Source organism: Tamandua tetradactyla, chromosome 7 (assembly GCF_023851605.1).
Source record: "Tamandua tetradactyla isolate mTamTet1 chromosome 7, mTamTet1.pri, whole genome shotgun sequence".
NCBI classification, from domain to species: Eukaryota; Metazoa; Chordata; class Mammalia; order Pilosa; family Myrmecophagidae; genus Tamandua; species Tamandua tetradactyla.
The window spans coordinates 58,278,825-58,296,664 of NC_135333.1; the positions used below are offsets into that span (position 1 = coordinate 58,278,825).

Sequence of the window (17,840 nt, forward strand, 5' to 3'; positions counted from 1 at the left end):
TTACATTAATTGATTTTCTTGTGTTGAACCATCCTTGCATACCTGGGATGAGTCCTACTTGGTTTTGGTGTATAATTCTTTTAATGTGCTGCTGGATTTGATTTGCAAGAATTTTGTTGAGAATTTTTGCATCTGTGTTTATTAGAGTGATGGGTCTGAAGTTTTCTTTTCTTGTAATATCTTTGTCTGGCTTTGGTATGGGGGTGATGTTGGCTTCATAGAATGAGTTAGGTAGCTTTCCCTCCTCTTCAATTTTTTTGAAGAGTTTGAGTAGGATTGGTACTAATTCTTTCTGGAATGTTTGGTGGAATTCACATGTGAAGCCATCTGGTTCTGGACTTTTTTTTTGGGAGCTTCTTAATGACTGATTCAATTTCTTTACTTGTGATTGGTTTGTTGAGTTCATTTGTTTCTTCTTCAGTCAACGTTGGTTGTTCATGCCCTTCTAGGAAGTTGTCCATTTCATCTACATTGTCGAATTTGTTAGCATAAAGTTGTTCATAGTATCCTCTCTTTACTTCCTTTATTTCTGCAGGGGTCAGTGGTTATATCTCCTCTTCCATTTCTGATTTTATTTATTTGCATCCTCTCTCTTCTTCTTTTTGTCAGCCTCGCTAAGGTCCATCAATCTTACTGATTTTCTCATAGAACCAACTTCTGTTTTGTTGATTTTCTCAATTGTTCTCATGTTCTCAATTTCATTTATTTTTGCTCTAATCTTCGTTGTTTCTTTTCTTTTGCTTACTTTGGGCTTAGTTTGCTGTTCTTTCTCTAGTTCTTCCAACTGGACAGTTAATTCCTCTGTTTTTGCCCTTTCTTCTAAACTTCCCTCTTAGCGCTGCCTTTGCTGCATCCCATAAATTTTGATATGTTGTGTTTTCATTTTAATTTGCCTCTCAACTCTTGTCCCTCCCCTCATTATTTACCCCTGCTGTTGCTGTGATACTGTGGATTTTTTCTTGTTAAATATAGCCCATAGCATGCAATAGCAGTTTTTTCCCTGTACATTGGTATACAGATGTCTATTTGTGTCACTGCTTTCAGTTTCTTCTGGGTATATACTGAGTAGTAGTATTGTTGGGTCATAGGGCAACTTGATGTTTAGTTTCTAAGGAACTGCCAAAATGCCTTCCATAGCAGCTGTACCATTATATATTCCCACCAGGAGTGCATAAGTGTCCCAATTTCTGCACATCCTCTTCAGCATTTATTTAATTCCAGCCATTCTTGCAGGTATGAAGTTGTATCTCATTGTACTCTTGAACTGTATTTCCCTTACACCTAATAAAAATGAACTTCTCTGTATGTGCTTTTGAGCCATCTGCATTTGCTCTTTAGAAAAATGCCTTTTCATATTTTTAGTCCATTTTGTTTTCTTTACTCCATTTTATAACTGGATTATTTGTTCTTTTGTTGTGGAGTTGTATGATTTCTTTATATATATAGGATATTAAACCTTTATCTGATGTGTGATTTCCAAATATTTTCTCCCATTGAATTGGCTGCCTGTTCACCTTTTTGACAAAGTCTTTTGTTTAGTTTCCTTTTTTTGTATTTTGACAGAGTTTTTTGAGGCACAAAAACATTTTATTTTGAGAAATTCCCATTTATCTATTTTTTCTTTTGTTGCCACTGCTTTTGGTGTAAAGTTTAGGAAGCTACCTCTTATTACTAGGTCTTGAAATGTTTCCCTACATTTTCTTCTAGGAGCTTTATGGTACTGGCTCTTATATTTAGTTGTTTGATCTACTTTGAGTTATGTTTTATATATCATCTTCAGTTTTGACAGATGTTTTTGTTAACCAAAGATATTTTTCATTGAGCACTTCAAAGTTACTATTCTTTGACTTTACAGACTCCTTTATTTCTCATGAGAGGTTTCCTGTTATTGCTAACTGCAGTCCTTTACTTGTAGATAAAGTGTTTCTCCTCTGGCTGCTTTCAAGCATTTGTGATTTTCTTTGGGTTTCAGCAGTTTCACTAGGATGTGCCTACAGTTGGTTTTGCTTGGGATTTGCTAAATTTTGAGGATCTGTAAGTTAATTGTTCTTATCAAATATGGGAACTTTTAAATCATTATTTCTTTAGATATTCCCATATTTTTGGTCCCATATTTTCAGTTGTCCTTCCATTTTCTTTTTTTTTTTTTTTTTTTCATGGGCAGGCACCGGGAATCGAAACCGGGTCCTCGGGCATGGCAGGCAAGCACTGTTACCTGCTGAGCCACCATGGCCCATCCCTTCCATTTTCTTATATTTTAGGTGGTTGGTATTATTCCATGTTATTGAAACTGATCTTTTTTTTTTTTTCCTCTCTATGCTTCATATTGAATAGCTTTTACTCATCTGACCTCAGGTTCATTGACCCTTTTCTTTTCTGCTATTTGTAATCCCAGTCAATGATTTTTAAAATTTTTATATTGTACTTTTTCTTTTTTTTTATTAATTAAAAAAAAATACAAGACACAAACATTCCCAACACATACATTCAGCAATTCACAATATCATCACATAGTTGCATGTTCATCATCATGATCATTTCCCAGAACATTAGTATCAATTCAGAAAAAGAAATAAAAAGACAACAGAAAAATATAACAAACAAAAAAAGAAAAAAAAAATTTTACAGGCCATACCCCTTACTGATCCCTTTCATTGATCACTAGCATTTCAAACTAAATCTATTTTAACATTTGTTCCCCCTATTATTTATTTTTATTACATATGTTCCTCTCTTTTGTTGACAAGGTAGATATAAGGAGCATTAGACACAAGGTTTTCACAATCACAAAGTCACATTGTGAAAGCTATATCATTATATAATCATCTTCAAGAAACATGACTACTGGAACACAGCTGTACATTTTCAGGCAGTTCCCTCCAGCCTTTCCCTTACATCTTGGATAACAAGGTGATATCTACTTAATGCATAAGAATAACCTCCAGGATCACCTCTCGACTCTGTTTGGATTCTCTTGGCCATTGACACTTTGTCTCATTTCACTCTTCCCCCATTTGGTCGAGAAGATTTTCTCAATCCCTTGATGTTGGGTCTCAGCTCATTCTAGAGTTTTTCTCAGTCCCTTGATGCTGGGTCTCAGCTCATTCTGGGATTTCTGTCCCACACTGCCAGGAAGATCCACACCCCCTGATAGTCATGTCCCACGTAGACAGGGGGAGGGTGGTGAGTCTGCTTGCTGTGTTGGCTGGAGACAGAGGCCACTTCTGAGCAACAAAAGAGGTTCTCTTGGGGGTGACTCTGAGGCTTAATTTTAAGTAGGCTTGACCTATCCCCTGTGGGGTTAAGCTTCATATGAACAAACCCCAAGACTGGGGGCTCAGCCTATAGTTTTGGTTGTCCACAACCAAAATTCTCTCATGCTTGTGAGAATATCAAGAATTCAACTTGGGGAGGTTGAGTTTTCCCCCCCGTTCTCACCATTCCCCGGAGGGGAATACTTTTCCACTCACTGATCAAATCACTCTGGGATTCATCAGGGCATCACCTGGACAAACCAACAAAATCTCATATCCTATGCAAAGTTCCATGTACTTAAGGTGTTCAATCAACTATCCACATAAGTTATATTAGGAGATGCACTAGTCAAAGTATAGATTTGTACCAAAGAAACATTTTTTGCTTTAGTCTCACACATTAGTTGAAATTTTAAAATATTAAGTACCATCTATTTTCAGCACACTGCAGTAATGACATTCTTTTTGTTCTTCCTCATGCAAAAACATTTTTTAAATTTGTACATTTAGTCACTATCATTATACACTCAAGGCATTCCTAGATTACACCATCTCAATCTTTATCGTCTATCTTTCTTTGTGACTTCATTTATGCCCCAGCCCTCCTTCCTCTATCATTCTCATATGCAGCTTCATTCAGTGTTTTAACATAATCGCATTACAGTTAGGTAATATTGTGCTGTCCATTTCTGAGTTTTTATATTCAGTCCTGTTGCACAATCTGTATCTCTTCAGCTCCAATTACCCAATATCTTACCCTATTTCTATCTCCTGATGGTCTCTGTTACCAAGGAAATATTCCAAGTTTATTCACTAATGTCAGTTCGTATCAGTGAGACCATACAGTATTTGTCCTTTTGTTTCTGGCTAATCACACTCAGCATAATGTCCTTAAGGTTCATTCATGTTGTTACGTACTTCATAACTTTATTCTGCCTTAGAGCTGCATAATATTCCATCTTATGTAAATGTCACAGTTGGTTTAGCCAACTATCTGTTGATGGACATTTTGGCTGTTTCCATCTCTTGGTAATTGTAAATAATGCTGCTATAAACATTGGTGTGTAAATGTCCATTTGTGTCCTTGGCCTCGTGTCCTTTGAGTAGAGACAGCATATAGATGGGTCCTGTTTTTTAATCCATTCTGCCAGACTATGTCTTTTGATTGGAGAGTTTAATCCATTAGCATTCAGTGTTATTATTGCATGGGTAGTACTTTCTTCTACTATTTTGCCTTCTGGGTTTTATATGTCATATCTAATTTTCCTTTTTACCTTTACTCATAGTCTTCCTTTCTACACTCTTCTCCACACCTTTCTCTTTTGTCTTCGTATGTGTCTCTAGTGTTCCCTTTAGTATTTCTTGCAGAGCTGGTCTCTTGGTCACAAATCCTCTCGGTGATTTTTTTGTCTGAAAATGTTTTAATTTCTCCCTCATTTTTGAAGGACAGTTTTGCTGGATATAGAATTCTTGGTTAGTGGTTTTTCTCTTTTAGTATCTTAAATGTAGCATCCCACTGTCTTCTCACCTCCATGGTTTCTGCTGAGAGATCTGCGCATAGTCTTATTGGGCTTCTCTTGTATGTGATGGATTGCTTTTCTCTTGCTGCTTTCAAGATCCTCTCTTCCTCTTTGACCTCTGACATTCTGATTATTAAATGTCTTGGAGTATGTCTATTTGGATCTATTCTCTTTGGGGTACGCTGCACTTCTTGGATCTGTAATTTTAAGTCTTTCATAAGAGTTGGGAAATTTTCAGTGATAATTTCCTCCATTAGTTTTTCTCCTCCTTTTCCATTCTCTTCTCCTTCTGGGACACCCACAACACGTATATTCGTGCACTTCATATTTTCTTTCAATTCCCTGAGTCCCTGCTCATATTTTTCCATTTTTTTCCCTATAGTTTGTTTCTTGTCGGATTTCAGATGTTCTGTCCTCCAGTTCAGGAATCCTATGTTCTGTTTCTCGTAATCTACCATTGTAGGTTTCCATTGTTTTTTTCATCTCTTCTACTGTGTCTTTCATTCCATAAGTTCTGGGATTTGTTTTTTCAGACTTTCAGTTTCCTCTTTTTGTTCTTTCCTTGCCTTCTTTATATCCTCCCTCAATTCATTGATTTGGTTTTTGATGAGGTTTTCCATGTCTGTTCGTACATTCTGAATTAATTGTTTCAGCTCCTGTATGTCATTTGAATTGTTGGTTTGTTCCTTTGACTGGGCCATATCTTCAATTTTCCTAGTGTGATTTGTTATTTTTTGCTGGCATCTAGGCATTTAATTACCTTAATTAGTTTATTCTGGAGATTGCTTTCACTTCTTTAACCTAGGGTTTTCTTGCTGGATGAATTTGTTGTCTATCTGTTCTTTGACATTCCGTTCAGCTTTATCTGGACCTTTAGTTTAAGTTTTGTTTAACAGAGTAGAATTTTTCAGTTCTTGTGTTCTTGTTTCTTGCCCTGCTTGTGTGGTGCCTTTCCCCCACACACACTTAGGAGGGTCTACTTAGATATTATAGACCTCAGCCAGATTTTCCCAGACCAAACTGGCCTCCTGTCAGGTGGAAAGAGTCACCTGTGTCAGTTTTCCCTGAGGTTGAGAGACTTTCTTGTGAAGTCTCTGGACTCTGTTTTTCTTATCCTGCCCAGTATGTGGCGCTTGTCTGACTGCAAGTCCCACCAGCATAAGATGATGTGGTACCTTTAACTTTGGCAGACTCTCCCTGCTGGGGGTGTGGTGGAGACAGAGGAGAGGTTGTAGGCTGTTTTTAATGGCTTCAAATGACCAAGCCCTGGTGTCTGAATTCCTTGATGGAGGGATTCCACCTGGGTGGGCCTTCACCCCTCCCCTGGGGAAGGCCCAGGCTCCAGATAAGCCCCCAAAAGAACTCACTTCTGCCTATGCCTGGGGCAGTTACAGCCTGAAAAGTCCTGCCGCTGTATCCAGAGGCAGTCAAGCCTTTGTAGATACACAGCCACAAAAACCTCTGTTTCCTTCTTTTTTCCCCCCCTTTTTCTGTCAGTCCTTCCCCCTTGGCACCAGGGCAAAAATGAGCAGCCTCTGCTTTGATCAGGTTCACCTAAGCTGGGGGCCTATTTTTAGTAGTCAGAATTTGTTAATTAATTCCACAATTGGCGTTTGATTGTGCCCAGTCCCTGCTGCTGGTAAAGTTCTTTCCTTTCCCCTCTGGGAAGTGGCCTGTTGGGGAGGGGTCCTGGCCGCCGCAGCTTTGGGAACTCACAGTTCTGGGGGGTGCTCGCAGCCTGTCCAGCTGGTCCAGACTGGGATTCGCTGTGTGTCTGGTCACTGTTGTGGCTCTGGGAGCTGTTCTGTACTGTTTCTGGTTATTTAGTAGTCATTCTGGAGGACGAATTAAAATGCGCACTTTGTTAAGCCGCCATCTTGACCCGGAACTATATTGTACTTTTTCAATAAAGAATTTCAGTATTTTAAAAATGTTTAATTTGTTGATGCTGTCGGGAGTTCAGTATACCAGAAATAGGTTCGCTTTTATAGTGAATTTATTAGTTACAAGTTTACAGTTCTAAGGCCATAAAAATGTCCCAAGTCGAGCATCCAGAGAAAGATACCTTGACTCAAGAAAGGCAGATCTGAGAAGGCACATACCTTGTGTCTGCTTTTCCTTTGGTTTTTGATTTCACACACCTTTCTTGAGGGCTTTTTTTTCTCCCTACATCTACAAACATCTCTCTCTGTATCTTCTTCTGAAGCTTTTTCCAAAATGGTTCTCTCGTAAAGGACTCCAGTAAACCCCACCTTCAATGTGTGGAGGCCCATGTCCATTAGAAACCACCTAATCAAAAGGTCCACCCGCATTTGAGTGGGTCACATCTCCATGGAAACTTTAATAAAGATCTCACTCACAATATTGATTCAGGATTAAAGAAAATGGCTTTGCTGGGGTACACAACAGTTTCAAATCAGCACATATAGTTTTCATTTTTCTTTGTGAATAAAAGAAATTTCCTGTTTATTCATTTTCACTGTTCTGAACATACTTAATAAATTTATCCATGAACATATTCCTAATAGGTACCTTTAAGCCCTTGCATATTTTAACATCTGGGGACTTTTAGTCTGGGCTCTTGTTTCTATCAACTGCTTTTTCTATTTTTTCTTGATTTATACGTTATTAGGATAGGTCTTGTGTTAGTTAGATTCAGTTGTCAACTTGGCCAGGTGAGCATACCTAGTCTTGTTGCTGAGGACATAAGCCAATGGTGCGTGAACCTCATCTGTTGCCAATTACATCTGCAGTCAGCTAGGAGGCATGTCTGCTGCAATGAGTGACGTCTGACTTAATTGGCTGGTGCTTAAATGGGAGATTGCAACGTAGCACTGTAAGCAGCTCAGCATTCCTCATCTCAGCACTTGCAGCTCAGCCCAGGTCTTTGGAGAAGTCACCCCGGGGAAAGTTGTTGGAACCCAGGGGCCTGGAGAGAAGACCAGCAGAGACCATCCTGTGCCTTCCACGTAAGAAAAGAGCCTCAGTGGAAAGTTAGCTGCCTTTCCTCTGAAGAACCAACAAAATAAATCCCCTTTTATTAAAAGCCAATCTCTGGTGTGTTGCATTCCGGCAGCTAGCAAACTAGAACAGATTTGGTACCGGAGAGTGGGGTGCTGCTGCGGTTTGCAAATGCCAGATATGTTTGAACGGTGTTTTGGATGGCTAAGGGGAAGACTTTGGAAGAACTGTGAAGAGATTGATGGAGAAGTCCTGGAGGACTTGAAGAGACTGTTGGTGTAAATGAAACCACCGCCAATCTTGACAAAGGAGGACACAAAAGGGAGAGATTGGAGTTTGCAGAGTGAGAACCGTGGAAGTTCGGGTCTGAAGCCAAGAAACCTCGGCCAGGAGAGTGGACCCACCTGTATGTGTGGAGAGGGTGAGTTTACCCTGAAGGGCAAGGATGAGTCTCCCCTCTCATTGCAGTGGAATAGTTGTGCAGCCTCGGGCCTTGGAAAAGGCGTAGCACGCTCCTTGGGGGACTGGGAGAGCCTGGCTGCCACCATGTGGAGGGGTTGAGCATGTGCCCCAGAAATGGCAGAGAGCCCAGGGGTGGCCCTGATGCCTGGAGAGAGTGGAGCCCAGAGGTGGTCTCCTTGATGTTCCCCGAGGTTGATTTGGAAAGAGGCCGGCCACTGCATAGGCCCTTGGAAGGGGTGGGACTGCCACTTCCTATAGCCGAAGGATGAATGACTTTTGGACTTTGAAATCCCATGGCACTTGCCCTGCAGATTTTACATCTGTGTTTCTTCCAATTTCTCCCTATGGAAATGAAAATCTGTATCCTGTGAATATCTTCCTTTGCTTATTGGCACCGGACTTGTTTTGAGATTCACAGGTTCACAGCAAGAGAATTTTTTACATCTGTTTAAGGTGATGCTTGAAGTTGCCAAGTTGACAAGGGGTGGACATGTGTTAGTTAGATTCAGTTGTCAACTTGGCCAGGTGAGCATACCTAGTCTTGTTGCTGAGGACATAAGCCAATGGTGCGTGAACCTCATCTGTTGCCAATTACATCTGCAGTCAGCTAGGAGGCATGTCTGCTGCAATGAGTGACGTCTGACTTAATTGGCTGGTGCTTAAATGGGAGATTGCAACGTAGCACTGTAAGCAGCTCGGCATTCCTCATCTCAGCACTTGCAGCTCAGCCCAGGTCTTTGGAGAAGTCACCCCGGGGAAAGTTGTTGGAACCCAGGGGCCTGGAGAGAAGACCAGCAGAGACCATCCTGTGCCTTCCACGTAAGAAAAGAGCCTCAGTGGAAAGTTAGCTGCCTTTCCTCTGAAGAACCAACAAAATAAATCCCCTTTTATTAAAAGCCAATCCGTCTCTGGTGTGTTGCATTCCGGCAGCTAGCAAACTAGACCAGGTCTTCTGTTCAGTTTTGTCTGATGGCTTTGATGAATCCTTCGTCCTAATATAGTCTTTGTTCTTAAAGCGTGTTCTTTTAAAAATTTCATTTCTTTTCTTACTTAAGGCATCTTCAATCAGTAAGACAGCATCATTCTGCTTGTGTTCTATCTGCCCCATGTTGCAGGGGTTGGGAGGTTGTTCCCTTAGGGAAAAACCATATAAGCTACATAAAAATCTCAACCTGTTGGTACCTTTAAGAATCTCTCCTCCTTCTGTTTCTGCCTTTTTAGGCACTCTTCAGTCCCTGCCAGCCAGAGTTTTATGTATCTACATGAGGAGTAGGCCATTATGAGCAAATGCATATTTCGTATATTCATTAAGTTCTAAGAAAGAATACATTAGTAGTGGAAACATTTCTGAATTACTAATTGGAATTTAAATTTTTTTTAAGGCTAAGTGCTATTTATGGAGGTACCTACATGCTGAATAAGCCAATTGATGAAATCATTGTGCAGAACGGAAGAGTGATTGGTGTAAAATCTGAAGGAGAGGCAAGTAGCTTTTACAATTTAAAAATACTATGTTTTCAAAAGGAAACTCATTGTATCTAATAATTTCTTACTTTCGTTGTATCATTAATGGTAGTTTCCGGACCATATATGATGTTTTTATAGTAATTTGGTATTCAGTGACTAGGTACTAATTATCAATGCTTGCTTTATTATTTTTTATTTTTCTATTTTTGGCATGTGCAGTCTCCGGGAATTGAACGCAGGTCTTCTGCATTTGCAGACAAGAATTCTACCACTGAGCAACCCTTGCACAGCCTGCTGTGCTTTGTTTTTCAAAAGCCCACATAGGCTTTATATTGTGTTAATTGCTCCCTCTTTTAGGACTGAAATATACATGCTAGATGAGCTTTATATGATGAGTATTTTATATTTATTTAGTGTGGTCGAGTATTGACTTCCCACATTTTCATTTAAATGTAGTACTATTTGCACTACTTAAAATTTATTGGCTGAAATTGGGGTTGGTCAATAGTGAACATTTCATTACTTGATTTGGTATTTATCTGTAGTGCTGGCCATCCATACAAGTGATATTTAGACCTATGTTTCTTAAATTTGAATTGCATGTAAACCAGTGGAAATCTTGTTAAAGGGCATATTATGATTGGGGCATTCTGAAATGGATCTGCATTTTCTTGCAAACTCCCAGGTGATGTCAGTGCTGCTGGTCTGCAAACCACACCTTATAATAGGGGGAAAAGATCCATTCTTTCCCTTTTATCCTCATAATGCTTAATTCTTTTGCCATTTTACTTAGTTTCTCTCTTCAACTGTTCTTTCAATAAAGGATTTGCTCCAAAATCTTGCTTTATTGTTTATGCCTGAAATTCTAAAAATCAAAGATTTATTTTTTTAACTTGAAGCGTTAAACTGTGTGGGAATACAGAAACTTCCTGCAAATGAAGATTGGATTTGGTAGCCAATTTAAGAGGATGAATGTGCATAAGGGAGAAAAATATAGCACTGTATTTTAGTGAAGTGATAATAGTGAAGCAACAAAAGCAAATGCATTATGTGCATTATCTCATTTATTCTTCAAATCATTTCTGTCTCCAATTTACAGATGAGGATTAGATTAAGAAGCTTACACAAAGATACACAATTGAATGAGGCTGACATGGAGTTTGAACCAAGTCATTCTATCCTCATGGTCCTTAGTTGTTATCACTTTGGGATGTAATCCCTGTGCCAGAGGAGCTTGACTTTATTTATTATTTGATAGGTATTTTTACCTTTTTAAGTGTTACTTAGTAGGGTCGTTATCTATAATGTAGGCCATATATTTTCCTGAATAACCCTTCAAGCAACTTCTTTATAACATCCTTCTATTTCATCTTGATTCTGTCATCATATGATTACCTCATCTACTTTAAGTGAAGTTACAAACTATGAAGAGAAATCAGACATCATTCTCTCTTAGTCGTTGTCTCTTTGCCCACTATGGGTAGGAAGTGAAAAAATGTGACTCTTAGTTGTGTTTATTAAAAACTAAAAGTGGACTATAGAAAATGGTGTTAATTCTTTTATATGCTTTTGTAAGAAGTTGTAGTGTTGTGGGCAATACCGTTAGAAAAATTGAAGCATGAAATTTTATTCTCTTTTGTCACATCTTTCTAATAAGTTCTGTCACTCTTCTGTTTTATTATTTAATTCCTAATAGGATGAAATAGCCAAATGTTTCAAGATATGAGAAATTATCAGTAAGATTCCATCATGTTTCTTAGATTTATAAATAGGTTCAGTAGCACCCTTAGCGTAAATTTTCCGTTTTTAGAAGACCTCTAAAAAAGAATAGAAGTCATTAAATATCAATCCTAGCAAGTAGAGCTGCTCAAAAAAGAAACTGAAACTAAATTTAAAAAAATAAGATATTTCTGATACTTTTCCATGGGTTGAAGACCAACCACATAATCTGTTTTCACTAGTTGCCTATCTGAATCTTTATTCTTGTGGTAGATCAATTGTTAACTACCTTGTACCTTGAGTATAATAGTTTAGGAGATATAAATAAATTATTTAAGCTGGTATCTCAATGTCCTTTTTTATTGCTAGTTTCTTTCATCATTCTTCATTCAGGGCTTTGGTATGAGAGAAGGAGGCTATAATACTATAAGTCTGGCAGGTTATGCACAGCTAAAGTTTTACTTGAAAAGCATAGCCTTAACATAATGATTTTGGTATGTTTGCAATATTAGTATTTTTTAAAGCATTTATTATATATCAGGTATACAGTATATATGCATGCTCACATCTTGACAGTCCTTATAGACACTGTTTAACCAGAACTTAGAAGTTACATAGAGCCGAGACTTGAAACTTGATCTGCCCAATTTTTATTTATTTATTTCTTGGAGGGAAGTACAGGGTCCAGGAACTGAACCCGGGTCTCCGATATGGCAGGTGAGAACTCTTCCACTGAGCTACCCTTGCACCAGCGTGATCTGCCCCATTTTAAAACTTTACTCCTGAACGCTGTGTAACAATTCTATTTTAAAAATAGGATTTTTAATTCATGTGTCTATTTAAGGAGAATTTGTAGGGATCACAGGCAAAGCCGGTTACCTACAGTTAAATAAATACAGTTAATTCTTATTTTTATTAGGTCATGAAGATAACAGACCATTTTCAGAGGAAAATTACATCAACCTACTTTTTAAAAATACCATGGACACTATCAAGTATTTTTAAATGTCTTGTTACAGATTGCTCGTTGTAAGCAGCTCATCTGTGATCCTAGTTATGTAAAAGATCGAGTACAAAAAGTGGGCCAGGTGATCAGAGTTATATGTATCCTAAGCCACCCAATCAAGAACACAAATGATGCAAATTCATGCCAGATCATTATTCCCCAGAACCAAGTCAATCGGAAGTCAGGTGGGTTTTTGAATACCAGCAACGTTTGTAGAATTTTGTTAGATTAATTTGCTTTGTGTTTTATTCCGAATTCCTAATTTTACATGTTATAGAATGCTGTATTTTAAATGTCATATTTATGTGCTGAGGAGACCTTGATTTGCATATGTTGAAACAGATACACTAGACTAGGGTCTGATCCCACTTCTGTGTCTGACTTTTAAACATCACTTTGGACCTGTAGAATAGAGAGGCTGAACTAGATGAACTAGACAAACTTCTCTGAGTACTGACATGTGCTATAGAGGTCTATGCTTATTAAACTGACTCCACTGCTTTTTTGTGCTGACACAGCTCCTTTTTTTGTCATTTGTAAACCTCAGTATGTATGTAATTTTTAGAAAACTTTTATTTCTTTGATAAAGATCAGGACTTGGCTTTAAAATCACAATTCTGATGTTACTTTAAGCAAGTTATTTTCAACCAGTGTTTCCATCTTTCAATTAGAAGCCCTAACTCTTATCTAAAATTCTCCTTAAGAGGTTATTGGCTTTTAAATAGACAAGAGTCGTATTGTATTTTTCTATATAAGAAAATCAAGTCAAAGAAGATTGCCACTAGAACAAAAGAATTTGGACTAAAATAATCCTTTAGTGGTTCCTAAGCAGGTTAGTGGATTTGTGAAAATCTGTAAAGAGTAGGGGAAGTTCAATAATTACTTTCTGTATTGGAAAATGTACAGTTACCTAGAATAGTGGAGTACAGACCAAGTAGAATATCTGGAGTTGTATAACTTTATTGTAATAGTCAAACATAATTTATGCTGATTTACTATTTTATATTACTTTAATAAATGGGGCAGTTAGCCCTTAATATATCCTTTCTTAGCTTTTCAAAATCTTTCCAAATGTGAAATCCAGAAAGGAAAAAGATCTCAGTGTAGTTTTTTGTTTGCCAGGTTTTTCACTGCTATGACAGAGCTGGGAGCAGAAATATTTTCAAGTCCAGTAATTCACTGCCAAATAAACCCATAATTTTTTTAACCCTTAATATTTAATTGGTTAAAAGAAATTCCAGTTGTTAAATATTTGTGTACTTTGTATTGTATGACCCTGTTTGTCTCCTATAGAAATTAAGCTTAGAAGGTAGTGACTATTCCAAGTTGTTTAGATGAAATATGGGTGAAACCTAAGTTACAAATGTCCAAGGTTTACAAAGTTGGCTAGGAAATGAGATTGTATTATTTGTTTTCAGATATCTATGTGTGCATGATTTCTTTTGCACACAATGTGGCAGCACAAGGGAAGTATATTGCCATAGTTAGCACAACTGTGGAAACCAAAGAACCTGAAAAAGAAATCAGACCAGCTTTGGAGCTGTTGGAACCAATTGAACAGAAGTAAGTGATTTTTTCATTTATGTAGACTGAATTATTTGATTTTAGTTCTATGCACAGGTGAATTTGAGAAAATGAAAGCAAACTTTGGCTGATGAATGGTAATCCTTACTGAAGAGTATCTTCTCTCTCCCAGTTTTATCCCCTTGGATTTTGGATTTAGGCAAAGCAGTGATTTGAGTGTGAGGTCAGTTAACCTGCCACAATTCTTTTTCTCCTCCAGATTTGTTAGCATCAGTGACCTCCTTGTACCAAAAGATTTGGGAACAGAGAGCCAGGTGAGTGTGGAGATTAGAAATGGGTATTATCAGGCTTTTACTGGAAGACATCCCCAAACACTCGTAAATCTTTATTATGATTTTTATTTTCAGATTTTTATTTCCCGCACTTATGATGCTACAACTCACTTTGAGACAACCTGTGATGACATTAAAAACATCTATAAGAGGATGACAGGATCAGAGTTTGACTTTGAAGAAATGAAGCGCAAGAAAAATGATATCCATGGGGAAGACTAACAGCAGTACATGTTATTATCTAATTAGACACATTTTAAAATTTGACAACTAATGCGTATTGTATGAAATCAATATTGTAAGGCCTGCTTTTGTAATCGAAACTGAGAGATTGAAGAGTACTGTGCCGGTAGTCTTTCCCTTTATCCTTTCAATATCATGTATTAACTTGTTTACCTGGAGTGGCCATTCAGAATTGGCAGGTTACCACATTCTTTTCAGTTAAACTAATACTGACTGTTTTTCCTAGTGAAAGATCAGTTTTAAAAAAACAAAACATTGAAATGTTGATACACAGAACCTGATACAGTATTTTTATCTTTTAATCAGTGTAGCCTTTGCAATTATGTGCTTCTGCTGCTCAAGCTGGATCAGTATGATTCGTGTGCCATCTGTTCTCTTGACATTAGGGATATTCTAAATGGAATATTTCATAATTTGGGAAGGTATCCTGAAGTTTTCCCTATAATTTTACATTTTGTGTTATATCAAGTATTATGACAGTACCCAAATACCAAAGCCACAGGTTTGGTTTATTTGGGCATAGAAATACAACCAAAATCCAGACTTTAGAGTCATTTGGACAGGCTAATGGTTTCTTGTGGTGTGTTAGTCTAATAAAAGTGATAAGAGAAAAGGGGAAAAAAATACAGCAGGCAAAATGAGAAGCATCTTCTATCCCAGGTGTGGCTTCTTCAGTGGACCAAGCTGCAATGCAGTATTGATTTGACAGAGCCTCTACTTCAATGATGTCTCTCAAAATGGCTCCAAATGATTTCTGTACTGCAAAATAAAACCAAACTCTGGAAACCAATACCCTGCTTACCGGTCTATTTGTATAATGTGTTAAGAGCTACGAACTAAGTATTGTAACATGGCACAGAAGGCCTGCCCCTGAAAATGCCAAGAGTGATGCCTAAGTCAATAGGTAGGCACAGCATCTGAGTATGTGCAGTCTCCTGTGTGGTGGACACAGTCTTTATCATCTGGCTTCACTGGGACTAGACCCCCAAATTATATTCTTAACACAACTTAATTATTGGATTCTAGGTATTCCTTAGTAGTGGTTTAGAACTATTCTTTTCCACATAAATAAAAGTATTTGTGAGATAATAGAAAATAAATTCTGTCAGGTGAAATAGGTGCTTTAGTATTATTTTCATGAAATTAAAACTGTAGTTAGAAATAGTTTTTATGGGTATGGATCTACTTTCCTTCTAGACAGTTTGAACCTCTGTGTTTATGTGTAGCATTATTAACCACAGATGAATAAGGTATATTTATTTTCTTAGATTGAATATTGAGTTAAGATAGATGATGTGTTAAAGGGATTTGTGTAATGTAGATTGCTTCTTAGGTTGTCTAAGTGATGACTTGAGCTCAAAATTTCTCAACCTCATAGTACTGACATTTTGAATTGGATATATTGTGGAGGACTGGCCTGTGCATTACAGAATATTTAGCCACATCTCTGGCCTCTCCCCACAAGATGCCAGTGGCACACTGCCCTAGTTGTGACAACCAAAAATGTCTCCGAACACTGGAAAGTGTCCCTTGGAGGGCAAGATTGCCACTGTTTGAAAATCATTGGTTTAACTACATAACATCATCTAGAATTCCAACAACTCTTCCCCCTTCCTTAATACTTTAAATTATTAACTATTAATGCAGCCAAAGGTGCAAGCTAGGTTAGTAATAAGTGGGGGGAGGGAGGAGGGGAAGAAAACCAGAACATTTTCATATTCTTCATTCAGCATATCGAACGAATACCTACTTATGTGCCAGGCCAATAGGGTACAAAGATGACTAAAGCAGTTTCTAGAAAACCGCTCAGTCCAGGGGAGATGTATTAGTATGTGGTTTTGCTAAATATTGAAATAGTTCTAGAAAGTGATAATGGAGACTGAGGCAAACAGCCTTGGGGCATCAAAGGCTTTTCAGTGAGGGGAGCTTACCATTTGAGGTACAATTTGAAAGATGAATTATGTTAGTGCCTTGCAGGTAGGAGACGCTCAATAAATGTTAGTTTCATGTTTCTTATTAATTTCAAATTAATCCAGTGTACTTACTGTTTTGGAGGAGACATCAAAATGATTGGGTTTGTAAGCAAACAGACAGCATCAATAACTAAAACTGTCTTCCTCCAGAGAAAATATGTACCATTTTTGTTTAGGGTAGGAATTAAAAGGAATTTCTATACAGGTCTAATATAACCCTATAAAAAGGCCAGGTGAAAATAAGTAATTTCCTCTTTCTATGCCTGCTGCTTGGTGTGAATTGACTTTGGGAAGGGAAAGTACACCAACAAGCATTAGGTCCTTATGGTGCACAGACTAACAGATGCAAGGCCAAAATGACATAAATGATAGGATTTCTCTGGACGCTAGTTAGTTGTGCTATAAATGGTGTAAAAATTGTCAAAACATTCCCTACAAGTTCAATTTTTCTATAAAATCACTGCAGAAACAGCTGAGTAATTTTTTAGTTGTCTTTATTAAAAAAGGAAACACATTTTTTACAAAAGCCTTTGCTCCAAATAGATACTGTGTACCTTACAAATTTTTTTGCTTGCTTTTGAGTTTTAAAGATTATTGTAGAAATTAATTCTAATATCATAAATATGTTTATTTCTTCCTCAGAGGGTAGATTCTGTAGTGCACCATTTACAAAAAAGTGAAAACTGACAATTTATAAATTTGTACCGTTTAGGAAAAAATGTTTACTTTTATGTAGTGTTGCTGAAGTAACAGCAAATGAACCCATGTAGGATTACAGTTTTTACAAGGGTGGGCAAATTTATAAATTGGACCATAAGTGCATTACATATGCCTAACTGGCATTAACATGCAAAAACAAAGCTATTTGTTAAAATAGTCTTATTTTTGCTCCAACCAAGTAAACATGTTAGTATAATTCTTAATAATATTAAGCTCAATTAATTAATAGCTTTGAAGGCAATCTGTTTAAAATGAAAATAATTTAAAACAACAGTATTTAACACTGCAACCAAAGTTAATGGATGACTATTGTGCTATGGTGAAGTCAGACATACATAAATGAAAGAAGGAAAACTTTTCTTCCAAGTTGTAGAACGGTGATTTTTCAAATATGAGAAGATTGTCCATGTGTGTATCTCAGAAATTTTTCAAAGAAAAGGGAAAATACTAATTTGTTGTTGGTATCATCCATGTCTAGGAAGGTTGCAGCTGCATCACCTGGATAAACACAAAATTGATAAGAATTCCATTTTTAAATGATCAAGAAATATTTTACAAATGAGATACTACTTAAAGGACAAGGCTCCTATGTATCTTATTATCTTTCATGGAAATCCAAGTCAAGTAATTTACTCATTTATTTAGATAGAATGGGTAAT

At 37.4% G+C, this 17,840-nt stretch overlaps 2 protein-coding genes across 8 annotated transcripts in view; one reads left to right on the forward strand and one right to left on the reverse strand.

The window, feature by feature from the left end:
- GDI2 (GDP dissociation inhibitor 2) overlaps nucleotides 1-15,278 on the forward strand; it is a 61,406-nt gene extending 46,128 nt beyond the window's left edge. Inside the window, exons 7-11 of the mRNA XM_077169520.1 lie at nucleotides 9,580-9,679; nucleotides 12,403-12,574; nucleotides 13,808-13,952; nucleotides 14,173-14,227; nucleotides 14,321-15,278. Of these exons, the coding sequence (XP_077025635.1) occupies nucleotides 9,580-9,679; nucleotides 12,403-12,574; nucleotides 13,808-13,952; nucleotides 14,173-14,227; nucleotides 14,321-14,467 (619 nt within the window). The 3' untranslated portion in view covers nucleotides 14,468-15,278. The remainder of the gene's footprint in view (nucleotides 1-9,579; nucleotides 9,680-12,402; nucleotides 12,575-13,807; nucleotides 13,953-14,172; nucleotides 14,228-14,320) is intronic.
- A 1,660-nt stretch (nucleotides 15,279-16,938) lies between these two features.
- The window catches only part of TASOR2 (transcription activation suppressor family member 2), an 83,697-nt gene continuing 82,795 nt past the window's right edge, over nucleotides 16,939-17,840 (reverse strand). For all 7 annotated transcript variants that reach the window (XM_077169512.1, XM_077169515.1, XM_077169518.1 and 4 more), the window contains one exon: nucleotides 16,939-17,679. In XM_077169512.1, the coding sequence (XP_077025627.1) occupies nucleotides 17,676-17,679 (4 nt within the window). In that variant the 3' untranslated portion in view covers nucleotides 16,939-17,675. The remainder of the gene's footprint in view (nucleotides 17,680-17,840) is intronic.